The 13,746-nt window shown below is 67.6% G+C and overlaps 1 protein-coding gene across 3 annotated transcripts; it reads right to left on the minus strand.

The window, feature by feature from the left end:
• Positions 1 to 359: 359 nt before the first annotated feature.
• On the minus strand, positions 360 to 13,249 carry ADAM11 (ADAM metallopeptidase domain 11). Of its 3 annotated transcripts, XM_021539888.3 has the most exons (27): positions 13,142 to 13,249; positions 11,679 to 11,869; positions 10,220 to 10,296; positions 9,804 to 9,870; positions 9,145 to 9,230; positions 9,002 to 9,068; positions 8,805 to 8,853; positions 8,656 to 8,723; positions 8,287 to 8,361; positions 8,127 to 8,198; positions 7,444 to 7,610; positions 7,285 to 7,369; positions 7,114 to 7,204; positions 6,684 to 6,735; positions 6,451 to 6,550; positions 5,666 to 5,737; positions 5,489 to 5,581; positions 5,303 to 5,383; positions 5,172 to 5,222; positions 4,512 to 4,575; positions 4,347 to 4,446; positions 4,156 to 4,275; positions 3,908 to 4,076; positions 3,724 to 3,838; positions 3,077 to 3,167; positions 2,630 to 2,647; positions 360 to 2,331 (listed from the first exon to the last, which is right to left on the minus strand). In XM_021539888.3, exons 1-27 carry the CDS (start codon positions 13,197 to 13,199, stop codon positions 2,316 to 2,318), a joined length of 2,295 nt encoding a protein of 764 aa, XP_021395563.1. In that variant the 5' UTR covers positions 13,200 to 13,249; the 3' UTR covers positions 360 to 2,315. The 3 variants fall into 3 exon arrangements, with proteins under 3 accessions (XP_021395563.1, XP_021395562.1, XP_021395564.1); XM_021539887.3 differs by having other exon boundaries at positions 360 to 2,647; XM_021539889.2 differs by lacking the exons at positions 360 to 2,331; positions 2,630 to 2,647; positions 3,077 to 3,167; positions 3,724 to 3,838 and having other exon boundaries at positions 3,920 to 4,076; positions 4,508 to 4,575.
• Between the last annotated feature and the right edge of the window lie 497 nt (positions 13,250 to 13,746).

The raw sequence follows: 13,746 nt of genomic DNA on the forward strand, positions 1-13,746 counted from the left end.
CGTGCTAGGACAGGGATGGAGCCGTGTCCCCGTGCTGGGACAGGGATGGAGCCGTGTCCTTGCACAGGGACTCACCATCCCTGTGCAGCCAGGTGTCCCCACAGTGGGACAGGGTCCCCAGCCAGACAAAAGCTGAGAGGGAGCTTGGTGACACTCACCATGTGTCATCCATACCGGGAGCCACGCCGGGTGTGTTTCCTGACTCAGCACGGCAACCGTGAGGGACAGGCCAGGCCGGGCTTTGGGATCAGCGGGATGAGCTGGAGGGCTCCAAGGACCGGAGCATCCTCACAGATGAAATCTGGGGACCCTCCCGCCCCGTCCCCAACCTCCCCACGCGGGTGAGAAGCGGAGCCCCATCCTTTTCCAAATCTTTATTGTAAATAAATTCTGCGACACTGCAGGAGGCGGCCGAGGCCGGAGCCGAGCCCGGAGCGGCGGCTCCAGCGCGTGCAAAGCGGAGCTCGGGCCGGGGCCCGGCGGGAGCGGAGCGGGCGGTGCGGGCGGCGGGGCGGCGGGGCCGGGACCCCGCCCCGCTGTGCTCGTCCCCGGGACGGGACGGACCCCTGGGCGCAGCGGGGCTGGGGGGCTTTGCTCTCTTGGCTCTGGAAGCACCGGGTGCCCCCCAACCCCGCCGCTGGCCCTCCCGCCCTGACAGCGTTAAAATCATTAAGAAAAATCCCAGTATTTATATATATATATATATCTATATATATCTATTAATGTCCCCAAACCTAGTGACAACGGTGGCTTCTTGCTCTGAAGCGGGGGTGTCCCCTCGCCGCAGGGAGCACCCCGGCACGGTGGCTGTGGCAGCTTGGGGACACTGTAGTGACAGTGGTAGAGGTGGGGGGTTGATCTCAGACCCCTGATGCCCACGGGGGCCCCAGGTCCCCACGCGTCCCAGCCCAGAGCTGGTATGTCACACAAGAAGCCACCACCAGATCCCAGTCAGGGGATGTCCGGCCACCCCCCCCTGCTGTCACCTCCCACCCTGTCCCCTGGGCTGCCACCACAGCCACGGCACCTGTGGGTGTCCGGTGGGGCTGTCACAGCAGGCTGGGTGCCACCACACACTTTGGCCGTGGCTGGGCTTGGGGACACCCTTGGTCACTCTCTGTCTCCATGGCAAAGGGACCCGTTGGTGGGCAGGGACAGGGACACAGAGGGGACAGCCCCACACTGCCGTGGACAATGGGTATCGTCCCCAGGAGTGTCCCCACACATACACACATACCGGGTTGTGTCACCAAGTGTCACCAGAGATGTCCCCCCTCCATGCTGAGTGTCACCAGTGGTTAAAGGGACCAGTGTGGCCCCCAGTGCTCCGTGGTGCTGTGGTTTGGGTGGCTCTATAGAGCCACCCCATGCAGGGTGACATTGCCATGTGCCACAGGGAGAGGGGGATGCCACCCCCCGACCTGCCATGGGGGTGGGGGACAGCCACTCTGGGGGGAATGGGCACCACAAGCCTGCCCTGGGGCTGGGGTGACAAGTGCCACCCGGCCAGCTGCCCTGTGTCCCCAGCCCAGAGTTCACCCTGTGCCCTGGTTCCCTGGGGGGCCCTTCTGTCCCCCCCAACCCCAGTGCCACCAGTTTGTGGTTCGCCTGCCTGAGCTGGGGAAGGTGGGGAGGTCTTGAGGGAGAGCTGTCACCCGTGGGTGCCTGTCCCACCACTGGGGACTGCAGGGTCCCATGGCTTGGGGGTGCAGCCGTGACATGGGGGATTGGGGGAGAATTGGAGGGGACAAACCCCACACGGGGCTGCTGAGTGCTTTGGGGGGCGGGGAGGCACATCTGGGGGTGCAGGACTCGGCCCCCGTGGGACCCTGCCCAGGCACGGGGGGGAGTGGGACACGACTCCAGGCCCTGAACTGGGAAAGGGCACTGGCCTGGCACTGGGTATACTGGCCTGGCACTGGGGAATACTGGCCTTGTCCTGGGGACACTGGCCTTGTCCTGGGGTACACGGGCCTGCCTTTTGGGGTGCCAGGGCCCCGGCTGGAAGATGCTGCTGGAGGGTGGGGGGGTGTGGGGTGGGGCTCCCGCTGGCCCCGCAGGTACATTCATTCATTCATTCATTCATTCATTCATTCATTCATTCATCCATCCATCCATCCATCCATCCATCCATCCAGTGCCGAGTGCCGCCTGCGGGGGCCGGGGGTCCCCCCGTACATTCGTGGCGGTGCGGGGGCCCGGGGGGCGGTCCCGGGTGCCCCCCCCCGCTGTCCTCCTGGCCGGACCCTCGGCAGCGCCGCCCCATTTAATTGCTGTTAATGAGGCGCTGGGGGGGTGGGGCAGAGCGGCCCCGCTCAGGCCCCCCCGGACCTGCAACACAGAAGTGGGGTGCGTTTAGTGGGGGGCTGTGACACGGGGGTGACACACGGGGGGACACTGAGCTGAAATGAGCCAGCACCGGGGGGGGGGCTGCTGCCAGGCCCCCCCAGCCCTGCTCCCCTTCAGCCGTGGGGGCACAGAGATGGAGACAGCACGGCCGGACACACAGCACACGGACAGACGGCCCCGCGGGCTCCCACGCCGTCAGGCTGCCGGACGGTGACGGTGACAGGGACGGACGAGACGATGGGGGGGACACGGTTACACTCCCTGCTGCGCCGGGTCGTACCTTCCTCGGCGGATGTTCCTTGGGGGGGTGGCAGGGGGAGAGAGAGGAGCATTAGTGCCACCCCCGTGTCCCCGCTGTCCCCCCGGTGCGTGCCCCCACCCCGGTGTCCCGGTGCCAGGCAGGAGCACACGCGGGGGCCCCGCCCCAGCACCCCATGCTTGGGGACAGACACGGCCACGGGGTCCGGGTGACGGCAACACCCCAATGGCACATGCAGGCAGGGCAGGCAGGGCCGGGGGCAGGCAGGGGCTGGGACAAGGGACCAGGCAGGGCCAGGGGACCAGGCAGGGCCAGGGGGACCAGAGGCCACACCAAGGGGGATGCCCAGCCGGGGGGACTGGCAGTGCCCCAGCAGGGCACGGCCTGGCCCTGGCGCGGTGACGGTGCGCAGGGGGGACGTGGCCGGTGACAGCAGCAGGGGGGACGAGCCATGCGGTGGCTGCTTACTTAAATCCCCAGCCTGTCCCCCCTAGGACGATGGCAGCCACCAGCACGGCCCCCGCGATGGAGCCGATAATGATATTGGTGCCACTGGGACCTGTGACAGACGGGACAGGAGGGAGGGGACAGGGTCACACGTCAGTGGGAAGGGGACACGGGGACATGGGGACACAGCCCCGGAAATGCTCCGGTGCCATGGGGAGTCGGGAAAGGGACAAACCCAGCCGCGGGGAACATGTCAGTGGGGAGGGCACGGAGGGACACCAGGACACAGCCCCAGGGCAGTCCCAGCGCTGTGGGGACCCGGGAGGGAGCAAGCCCAGCCACAGGGACCCACCTCAGCGGGGATGGGATGCGGGGACAGGAGTGCAGTCAGGGGTCCTGGCGGAGGCTCAGGGGCTGCAGAGGGGTCAGGGGGCTGGGCAGGGGTGACAAGGCTGGAGAGGGGCTCACACGTGTGCCCTGGGGATGCCAGGCGTGACCCAGCGCTGTGGGGACCTGGGAAAGGGGCAAACCCAGCCATGCCCAGCTGAGCTGCGGCACCAGGGCGGCGGGACGCTCTTGAGCCCGGTGTGGCTGGGGACAAGGCGGGACAGCCCAGCCCGTGTGGCCCGGGGATAGCAGGGAGCCCGTGTCCCCGCGGGCACACGGACCCTTGTATCGCTCCGTCTCCCCCGTCGGCTTCGGCTCAGGGATGGGGTCGTAGACGCTGCAGTCCTTCCCCGTCCACTCCGCCCGGCAGATGCACTTCCCCTCGTTGCTGCAAACCTGCGGGAGCACAGTGTCACCCCCGCGACCGTGACACTCCCCGGGTGTCCCCCCGGCCCCGGCCCTCACCCCGTGGTCGAAGCAGATCTTCCCGTCCCAGCTGCCGGGGCAGGAGCTGAAGTTAAAGGCGGTGGCTGGAAGGCATTTGCGGTCGAGACAGAGCATTCCGGGCCCGCAGGGCGTCCCGTCCTCCACGTAGCTCAGGTCCGAGCCGTCCACCAGCTGCACGTGGCCGCCCCTGCGCCGGGACAGCCACAGCGGGTGGCACCGGCACCCCGGGGAGCCGGAGCCGTGCCCGGGCCCGGGGTGGCACCTACCTGCAGTCCACGTAGCGGTTCTGGTGGTAGAAGGTGGTGGTGGCGATCTCCCCGCTGAGCTCCCCCAGCCGCGGCGACCCCGAGATGTTGGCGCAGAGGAGGAAGCCGCAGAGGACGTCCCTTGAAGGCAGCGGCGGTGTCACCAGGGCGGCAGGTGGCACCGGGGGGCCGCGGGGACAGGGGTCACTCACTGCTTGTTGCACTGCAGCCAGCCCAGCCCCTCGCGCCCGCAGTTCCCCCGCTCCGTCCCCTCCACGTTCAGCTTCTCGTAGCAGAAGCGCTCGGCCGAGCCTGGCGGAGAGCGAGTGTCACCTGCGTGTCACCCCTGCGGCCCCCCGGCCCCGGCCAGCACTCACTGCGGCCCCACAGCGCGTTGCACTGACGGTCCCGAGTCTTGCAGCGCCCGCCGTAGCACCGACCCTGCGGGGAGGGGACAGGGGACAGGGCTGGGGGAGCCTCAGGGGACAGGAGCACACTCGGGGGTCCTGGAGGAGCCTCAGGGGACAGGAGCACGCTCAGGGGTCCTGGAGGAGCCTCAGGGGCTGCAGAGGGGTCAGGGGACTGGGCAGGGGTGACGAGGCTGGAGAGGGGCTCACACATGTGCCCTGGGAAGGTGCTGCAGGGACAATGAGCCCCCCACACACATCCCCCCATGCCGGGTCCCAGGAGCACTGCAGGGATCAGAAGCCACACGTGTGCCCAGCCAGGGGACAGCAGTGGAGGCTCAGGGCACCCCAAACCCACACCCAGGTGTGTGTGTGTAGCTCAGCTGTGACTGGGATTGCTGACAAAAAGTCACAAACTGGTTTGGGTTGGAAGGGACCTTAAAGCTCATCCAATGCCATCCCCTGCCATGGGCAGGGACACCTTCCACCAGGGAAGGTGCCAATCCCATGCAGGCTGGCAAGCCCAAGCCCTGTCCAGCGGGGTCTTGGACAGTCCCAAATGCACTTCCAACATGCACAAGCCCTGATGCTGGAGCCTGTGGAGATGTGCCCAGGCTGGGCTGAACTCACCTGCTCGTTCTCACAGAAGTATCCATCCAGCTTGTGGAGGTTGGGGGGACACTGTGGGGACATGCACGAGAGGTTGGGTGATGCCACAAGGCCCCACGACGTGTCCCCCTGTGTTCCCTGGCCCCACTCACCTGGCTGGAGTCCCCGGTGCAGGTCTCAGGGATGTCACACTCGTTCACAGCCTCCCGGCAGGACACTCCACGTGGCTCGTACTGCCCGGGGCACAAACCCAACTCAGCAGGAACGGGACAGGACCCCACTGGATCCACACCCGGACCCTGCCCCCCCGAGCCCGCCGGATGCTCCCCGCCCCGCACCTTGCAGCCCTTGCAGCAGAGCCCGTCGCTGCACATGGCGTCGTGGGTCAGGGTGCATTTCTTGCAGCAGTTTCCCCCGCTCCTCGCACACTCCTGCCAGGACAGCAGCAGGAATCAGCCCCTGGCAGCCCTGCAGGCCCCAGAACGGGGGGAGGAGCAGCCCCTGAGCCCGCTCACCGCCAGCGAGCCGCAGTCGCACTCCTCGCCCGCCTCCACGAAGCCATTGCCGCACTCGGGAGGGTCCAGGAGCTGCCGGGAGCGAGGGGGGACAGGACACACACACAGAGGTGTGACACATACACAGAGGTGTGACACACACACACAGGTGTGTCACACACACAGAGGTGTGTCACACACACAGAGGTGTGACACACACACAGAGGTGTGACACACACACACAGAGGTGTGACACACACACAGAGGTGTGACACACACACACAGGTGTGTCACACACACAGAGGTGTGTCACACACACAGAGGTGTGACACACACACAGAGGTGTGACACACACACACACACAGGTGTGACACACACACACACAGAGGTGTGACACACACACAGAGGTGTGTCACACACACACAGGTGTGACACACACACAGAGGTGTGTCACACACACAGAGGTGTGACACACACACAGAGGTGTGACACACACACACACAGAGGTGTGACACACACACAGAGGTGTGACACACACACACAGAAGTGTGACACACACACAGAGGTGTGACACACAGGGGAGCTGCTGGGGACCCCGGGCCAGCTGCTGCCATGACCCCCCGGAAAGGGCATCGCATCCCGGGGAATGGCAGCACCCCCAAAGTGCTGCCAGGCACGAGGTTCCTCCCCTCTGGCAGCTCAGCAGCAGCACCTGGGCTGTGGCGGGGGCTGGGGACACCGCAGGGACCCCAGGGGCCGCCCCCAGAGCACCGCTGTGACCCCCAGAGGGGCCGGGGGGTCGCTACCTTCAGGGGTTTGTTGAAGAGGCAGCTGCCGCCGCCGTCCTGCAGGAACTGGTTGTACTCATCGATGCTGCAGCGGGAGAACTTCCGCGGGAGGTAGTACCTGTGGCACGGGGGTCTCTGTCACACCGCCACACCCTGCTCGGGGTGCTGCCAGACACGCGAACCCGGCAGGACCGCGGGGACACGAGGGGTGGCAGGGGATGGTGGCAGTGCCACCCCGAGCGGGCACCCACCCTGTGTCCTCCATGATGCAGCCCAGCCACACGTCCGGACAGCGGCAGTCCCCTGGGAGGAGAGGAGAGGAGAGGAGAGGAGAGGAGAGGAGAGGAGAGGAGAGGAGAGGAGAGGAGAGGAGAGGAGAGGAGAGGAGAGGAGAGGAGAGGAGAGGAGAGGAGAGGAGAGGAGAGGAGAGGAGAGGAGAGGAGAGGAGAGGAGAGGAGAGGAGAGGAGAGGAGAGGAGAGGAGAGGAGAGGAGAGGAGAGGAGAGGAGAGGAGAGGAGAGGAGAGGAGAGGAGAGGAGAGGAGAGGAGAGGAGAGGAGAGGAGAGGAGAGGAGAGGAGAGGAGAGGAGAGGGCTCTGGCTGCAGACTGTCCCGCCGCCAGCCTGGTGGCACCGCGGCGTGTCCCCACGCTCGCCACGGCCCCGCGGGAGGTGGGTGGGTACCTGCGGCCGTGCGGTGCTTGTTCCACATCATGCCCACGTTCTGGCCCAGTGTCTGTGCCAGTGTCACCGCCATGGCCGCCACGTTGCCGTACTGATCGGGAGCGATGCGGTGTCACCGCAGGGACCCCGTCCCTGTCCCCAGCCCCCTCGCGGGGGTCTCCCCGCACCCACCTCGTTGACGCCGCCGGCGCGGGCAGGGGAGCAGATGCCCCCGACGAAGGCGGTGCCGCTGCGGCTGCTCTGAAACGTCCGACCCCTGCGAGGAAGAGGATGGTGGGGACGGGGGACGCTGTCCCCGGCCCGGGGGGGACGCGTGGCCACAGCGCTCACGAGAAGAGGTGGACGGTGTCACTGTGCTCTGCCAGCCCCTCGCGCCGGTACTTCACAAACTCGTTCAGGATCTCCAGGGAGTCTTGCCCCATCCGGATCCGGTCCTCGGCCGCCCACGTCTCCATGGCCACCAGCACGATGCGGGTGTTGAGCTGCTCCTTGTAGATCTGTGAGGACAAAGGGATGGTGCTGGGGACGCGACCCCTCCCAGGGACAAACCCACCAGCTCCTGGGATAAACCCCTGTGGACAACTTCTGGAGCTGGGCACACACATCCGTCACCAGGGACAATTCCTCAGGGACAAAGGACCAGTGGGACAAACCCCCAGGTGCCAAAGAAAAAAACAAGAGTGGGACAAACTCCCTGGGGCCAAACTCTCAAGGGACCAACCCAGCAGGTGCTGAGGACCAAACCCTGCGATAAACCAGGAATTAGGGACAAACTCCCTGGAAACAAATCCACCAGCTGGCTGGGAACAGTCCCCTCAAGGAAACCACCCCACCCCAGGGACAACCCCGCCAGGATGGGATAAACCCTCTCCCCAGGATAAGCCCACTGGGGATAAATCCCTTGGGAATGAAGGGTAATGAAGGCCCCAAGGGACAAACCCTTCAGATGCCGGGGATTATCCTCCCAGGGACAACCCCGCAGGGATAAATTCCTTCCAGGGTCCCTCTCTCACCATGTCAGCCAGGTTGACCACGGACTTGGCGAAGTTGCTGGTGAGAACTACGGACTTGCGGAGCTGCAGGAACTGGGGGCACACCAGGGCCAGGTGGGATTGGGGGCGGCCAGACCGACCCCTCACCGCCCCCGCCAGCCCCGGGAACCCTCCCGCTCACCAGCTGGTGGTCGTTCACCACGGCCAGCTCGATGTACTTGGTCTCGCTGTGCACCGTGTGCTGGGCTCGGCGGACCTGCAGGGGGAACCCGCGGCTGAGCTGGCACCGGCGCCCGGGTGGGGCTCCCGAGCTCTCCAGGGATGTTTGGGATGCAGGGAGCGGGCAGAGCCATTGGATGCGGTTGGGATGCAGCCCCACCACTATTCCCTGGACACCCCTGAGCCCAGGCAGGAAGAGCACTCTGCAAACACCCATGGAGGAGCCTGGCGGCACCCGCAGCCAACAGGCAGAAATCAAGCAGGGTCAAGCACCTCTGTCCCCTGCCCGTGTCCTCTGTCCCCTGCCCTGTACCCCGTTGTTCCCACTGACCTGCCGCCGCCGCCGCAGCTTTGGAATCCCACCCGGGACACGCTGGCTCAGCGCAGGGAAGAGGCAGCCTGAAGGGAAGGGACAGAGGTGGTGGGACACCAGGACACAGGGCCACAAATCCGCAGGGACAGCTTTGTGAGAAGGCTCACCCAGTCGGGGGCAGCTGGGGATGCGCTGCACGATGTGTGGTCGAAGACCCTGCCACGGGGAGAGGTGTGTCACGGCCACGCGCGGGAGGGGAGGGCTGCCACGTCCCCGTGTCCCCATGGCTGTCCCCAAGCCACAGCCAGACCCGTGGCGCCGCCCCGGGGAGCTGAGGCGGGGACACGGCAGCGCCAGCGCTCACCTGCCCGCGCTCGGCGCCCGCCTGGGGCTCGATCAGGTACGTGGCTCGGCCGTCCGAGAAGACCCCGCTGCAAACAGAGGTGAGCGTGGCGGGGTGCAGAGGGGCGCAGTCCCCCGGCCCCCCTGCCTGAGGGGGATACTCACCGCAGGCCCTGGCAGCTGGAGAGAGCGGCGAAGGAGCGGGGCTGCCCCCGGATCCGGCCCTGGTAGTAGCAGTGCTCCCCCGCGCCCTGCGGAGCGGGACGGGCGCTGAGCCTCGGGTCCCGCCCTGCCCCGCAGCCCCGGGGCCGCACCGGGCTCAGGGCTCTGCGCTTGGCTGCCGGGCACGCTCAGGGTGTGCCCACAGCACCCAGGATCTCCCGCCCGAGGAGCGTCCCCCAGCACCATGGCAGCCAGGCAGGGGATGGGCACCCAGGGGCACCCAGGGGCGGTGGGGGGACAATGAACTGCTGGGGACCATTCCTGGGCTTCTGTGGGATTTATGAACTGGTCACCACAACCCCTGGCACAGCATGGCACAGTATGGCACAACATGGTTTGACAGAGCATGGCACAGTTTGGCACAGTATGGCACAGCACGGTTTTACACAGTATGGCACAGTTTGGCACAGTATGGCACAGTTTGGCACAGCGTGGCACGGTTTGGCACAGCGTGGCACAGCACGGTTTGGCACAGCGTGGCACGGTTTGGCACAGCGTGGCACAGCACGGTTTGGCACAGCGTGGCACGGTTTGGCACAGCGTGGCACAGTTTGGCACAGCGTGGCACAGCATGGTTTGGCACAGCGTGGCACACATCTTACCGTGCTGTGGCTGCCGTTGCTGCCCGCGCCGACGTGCCGCTCCACGTAGTGGGAGGCGAGGAGGTGGCTGCCGGGAGCAGGCGGGGGGTAAGAGGCCGTGGGGTGAGGAGGAAGAAGAGGAAGAGGAGGAAAAGGGAGACGACAGCAACGACCCACGTGCAGGGCACCACCCCGGTGTGGGAGACCACCCACCATCCATATATAAGGCATCACGCCAGCACGGGACACCCCAATTTTGGGAGGGCGCTGGCATCCCATGGGTCCCTCTCCTCTCTGCTCCCCCCCGGCTGAGCCCGCACGGCTGGGACGGCTCTGCAGAGCTCCCCCATCCCCGGGCACCCCCAGCTCCTCCCCTCCGCCCGGGGGGCAGCAGCAGCCCCGTGCTGCTGCCCTGCCGGGACCGCCGGGTCACTCACTGGTTCAGCCGGAGATCGAGGGTGAAGGCTGAGCCGAAGGCACGCACCATGAAGCTCACCTGTGCCAGGTGCAGCCCCTGCAGGACAGCCAAAGCAGTCATTGCCCCCAGAAAAATCATAGCTAAAACATCATTAAAACCCCAATCCGAATACGCAGCCTGTGAAGATACACTCTTTTTTTTTTTAACCGAAAAATTCAGCATGAAGAAAAACCTTTTTTTTTTTTTTTTTTTTTTTTTTTTCTTTTTCTTAAACCCATCTCCCCTGGAGCGCTGGGATGGCACCTGCATCCCATCGCTCCTCCGCGGCTGCCGTGCTGGGGTGGGGGTGCCGCGGGTGCCCCGGCGCTGGCCCGGCCCGGCCGCGGCAGCCGAGCCGCCGCTCCTCCCGCCCTGCGGCGCCGCCGCTCCTGACCTAATTCCTGCCGCCGGCAGCGGGAGCCGAGCGCTGCGGCGCGGCCTCAGCCCCGGCAAACGCGGCGCACCGGTGAGAGCCCGGCACCGGCTGCGGCTCCCCCCGGTGCTTCACACGGGAAACGGCAGAAAAGCCAAACCCAGCCTGGAGTGCCCTGTCCCCTTGCTGGGAGCCCGGCGCTGCTCGGGATGAGGACACGGGGATGAGGAGCCGTCTGTCACCACAGGGAAGGGATGTCCCGGGCCCCGGCCGCATCCCTGGGGTCCGGCAGCACTGCCGGAGAGGGCTGTGCCGCCGGGAGCCAGCCCCGAACTGCCCCGGATCTCCGCCGCGACTCCCCGGCTTTACACCTCCCTGGGCCCCCGCCAGCACGGCGGCGGCCGCCGCTTCCCGGCGTCCGGCGGCTTCACTCGACGCCGGGTGTAAATCACCTCTGCGGCGAGAGCAGCTCCTCATCTCGCCTTTATCCGGCGCGCACGGGGATCGATAGGCGCCGGCCTCCGCGGCTGCCAGCACCGCAGCTCCCCCGAGGCGGATGGGGCGCGTGTGCTGCTCCCGGAACGCCGGGACAGCCAGCCTGGGCTGGGGCCACTGCCCGGTGCCCCAGCCGGGCTGGGGTCACTGCCCGGTGCCCGAGCCGGGCTGGGGTCACTGCCCGGTGCCCCAGCCGGGCTGGGCTGGGGAGCAGCACCGGCTGGGACCGCGGGGCCGCTCTCACTCGAGCTGAGTCCGTCCTTGCCGGACCCCCGGGTCTGTTCCTGTGGAGCCCTGCTCGCCACCTGCCCGCTCCCGTTTCATCTCTCCCAACACCCGCGCGGCCCCGGTTCCCAGATTTAATGGGATTTTGCGGCACAAGTCGTGTTCCTCCGGGAAGCATGGCAGCGGGGTGGTCCCCGGCGGGACGAGGGCTCCGGTTCGGGATGCCGGTACCCGCGCACACGCTGGGGTGTGGCTCGGCCAGCGACGGCGGCTGCCTGGGGACCTGGACCTGCCGCCTGCCAGGAACCCCGGGAAGGGAGAGGGCTGGGGGCTGTCGTTCACTTACGGGTCCTCCTCCTCCTCCTCCTTCTCTGGGCTCATGCCTGACCCTGGTGTCCAACTGATGCTTTGGGACTTCCCCGCCCGAGCTCTGCCCCACCAGCCTGCTGGGGTGGGTGATTTGGGAGAGCACCCGCCCTTCCTGCCATGCGGCCCGTGGGAGCCGCCGCGGCAGCGCTCCGGCCTGCGTGGCAGGACCTGCGGGAGAGGGGACAGGGTCACAGCCCCCCTGAGAGGGCTGGGGGGACGGGACCCAAGGAGGAGAATGGACAGAGACACAGGGGCCTGGCGACAAGGGACGTGGAGGGCTGGGGACGTGGAGGGACAGGGAGATGGGAACACACAGGGGTGGGAACACAAGGGGACAGAGTTGGTGAACATGCTCAGGGGGTGGTCCAAGCACGGCACTGTCCCAGAAGGGGACACTCACGTCCTGGATGGGATGCCCAGGGAACATGAAAGGTGGATACAGGGATTGTCCCAGGGTACAGAGCTGGGGAACATCCAGGTATGCCCAGGAGGGGACAGCCAGCAAGCACGGGCTGGGAGGGGTGCCCAGGGGATGGGGGTGCCCAGGAGGGGAACGCAGCTGGGTGGAGGAGCTCAGGTCTCAGATACAGTGGCATGTCCTGGAGGGGACACACAGGGGACATGGGCGGCTGATAAAGTGATGCATCCCAGAAGGGGGCATGCAGGGGAGAAGGGGCTTAGAAATGCCATCACACCTGGAGGAAAGGTTGGGGTGGGGGGTCAGCATATCCTGGAGGGGCCATGCAGGGAAAAGAATGGGCTGGAATGGGGACACATCTCAGAGGGGACACCCAGGGGACAGAGAAGGCTGGGATGGGCCCACCGAGTGGGAGATGGAAGACTGGTGTGGGGACATCCCCCTAGAGGGGACAACGAGGGGACAGCAGGAATGGTGCAGGGACACCTTTGGAGGTGACAGCCAGGGGACGCGGTGGGTGGCCGCTATGGGGACACATCCCAAGGGGACGTGGAGGGCTGCTATGAGGACATCTATGGGGCATGCAGGGAACGGGGGATCCGAGATGGGGACACATCCTGAAGGGGACATGGGGGGCTGCTATGCGGCCACCTGCGGAGAGGGAGCACGGCGGGGGCCGCTGCGGGGACAGCGGGAGGAGGGCGCGGGGCCGGGGCAGGTGCGGGGCCGGGGCCGGGGGGGGACGCGGGGCTGAGGGGCCGGTGCGGGGCCGGGGCTGCGGGGCCGGGGCCGGGCAGGTGCGGGGGGATCGCGGGCCCGGCCCCTCCCGGGGCTCTGCGGGGCGGCGCTGCGGAAAAATGTGTCGATGCAGCGAAAAAGCCGCAGCGGCGGCGGCGGGGCCGGGAGCGGAGCGGGGCGATGCGGGGCCGGGAGCGGGGCCGGGAGCGCGGCGGGCGCGATGCGCGGCCGGTACCGGGGCCGGTACCGGGGCGATGCCGGAGCGGGAGCGGGTGCGGACCTACCTGCCCGCGGGGCGAGCGAGAGCAGCGCGGCCAGCAGCCACCCCCGCAGCGGGCTCATGGCTCCCTCATGCTCCGCCAGCGGCCGCGCCGGGCCCGCCGCGCCGGGGACCGTCACCGTCCCGTCCGGCCCCCCCGCCCCGGGCCGGGCCGGCAGCGCCGCCCCCGCCCCGCCCGCACGCGGCCCCGGGCCCGCCGGACCGGACCGGCACCGGCACCGGCAGCGCCGGCAGCGGCACCGGCAGCGCCGCCCCGGGCCCGCCCCGCCCCGCCCGGCCCCGCCGCCCCCGGTACCGGCCCCTTCCACCCTCCCCGCCCGGCTGCCGCAGCGCCGCTGGCACCCGCGGCACTGCAGCACCGGAGCCCCGCTGGCATCACCCCGGACCGGCAGCACCCCCGGCCGGTACCGGAGCTCCCGGTCCCGTCACCCCCGGAACGGTACCGGAGTCCCGGGCCGGGGCTGGGCACCCCGGACCAGCAGAGACCGGAGGGAGCCGCCAGTGCCAGACCCCTCCTAGCTAGACCAGACCGTGTCCCCCCACAGCCACCCGCGACAGGGACACCAGGACACGAGAACTCCCCAGGCAACACTGGACCTCCCGAGGTCT

The sequence above is a fragment of the Lonchura striata genome, chromosome 25, assembly GCF_046129695.1.
Source record: "Lonchura striata isolate bLonStr1 chromosome 25, bLonStr1.mat, whole genome shotgun sequence".
Lineage (NCBI taxonomy): Eukaryota > Metazoa > Chordata > Aves > Passeriformes > Estrildidae > Lonchura > Lonchura striata.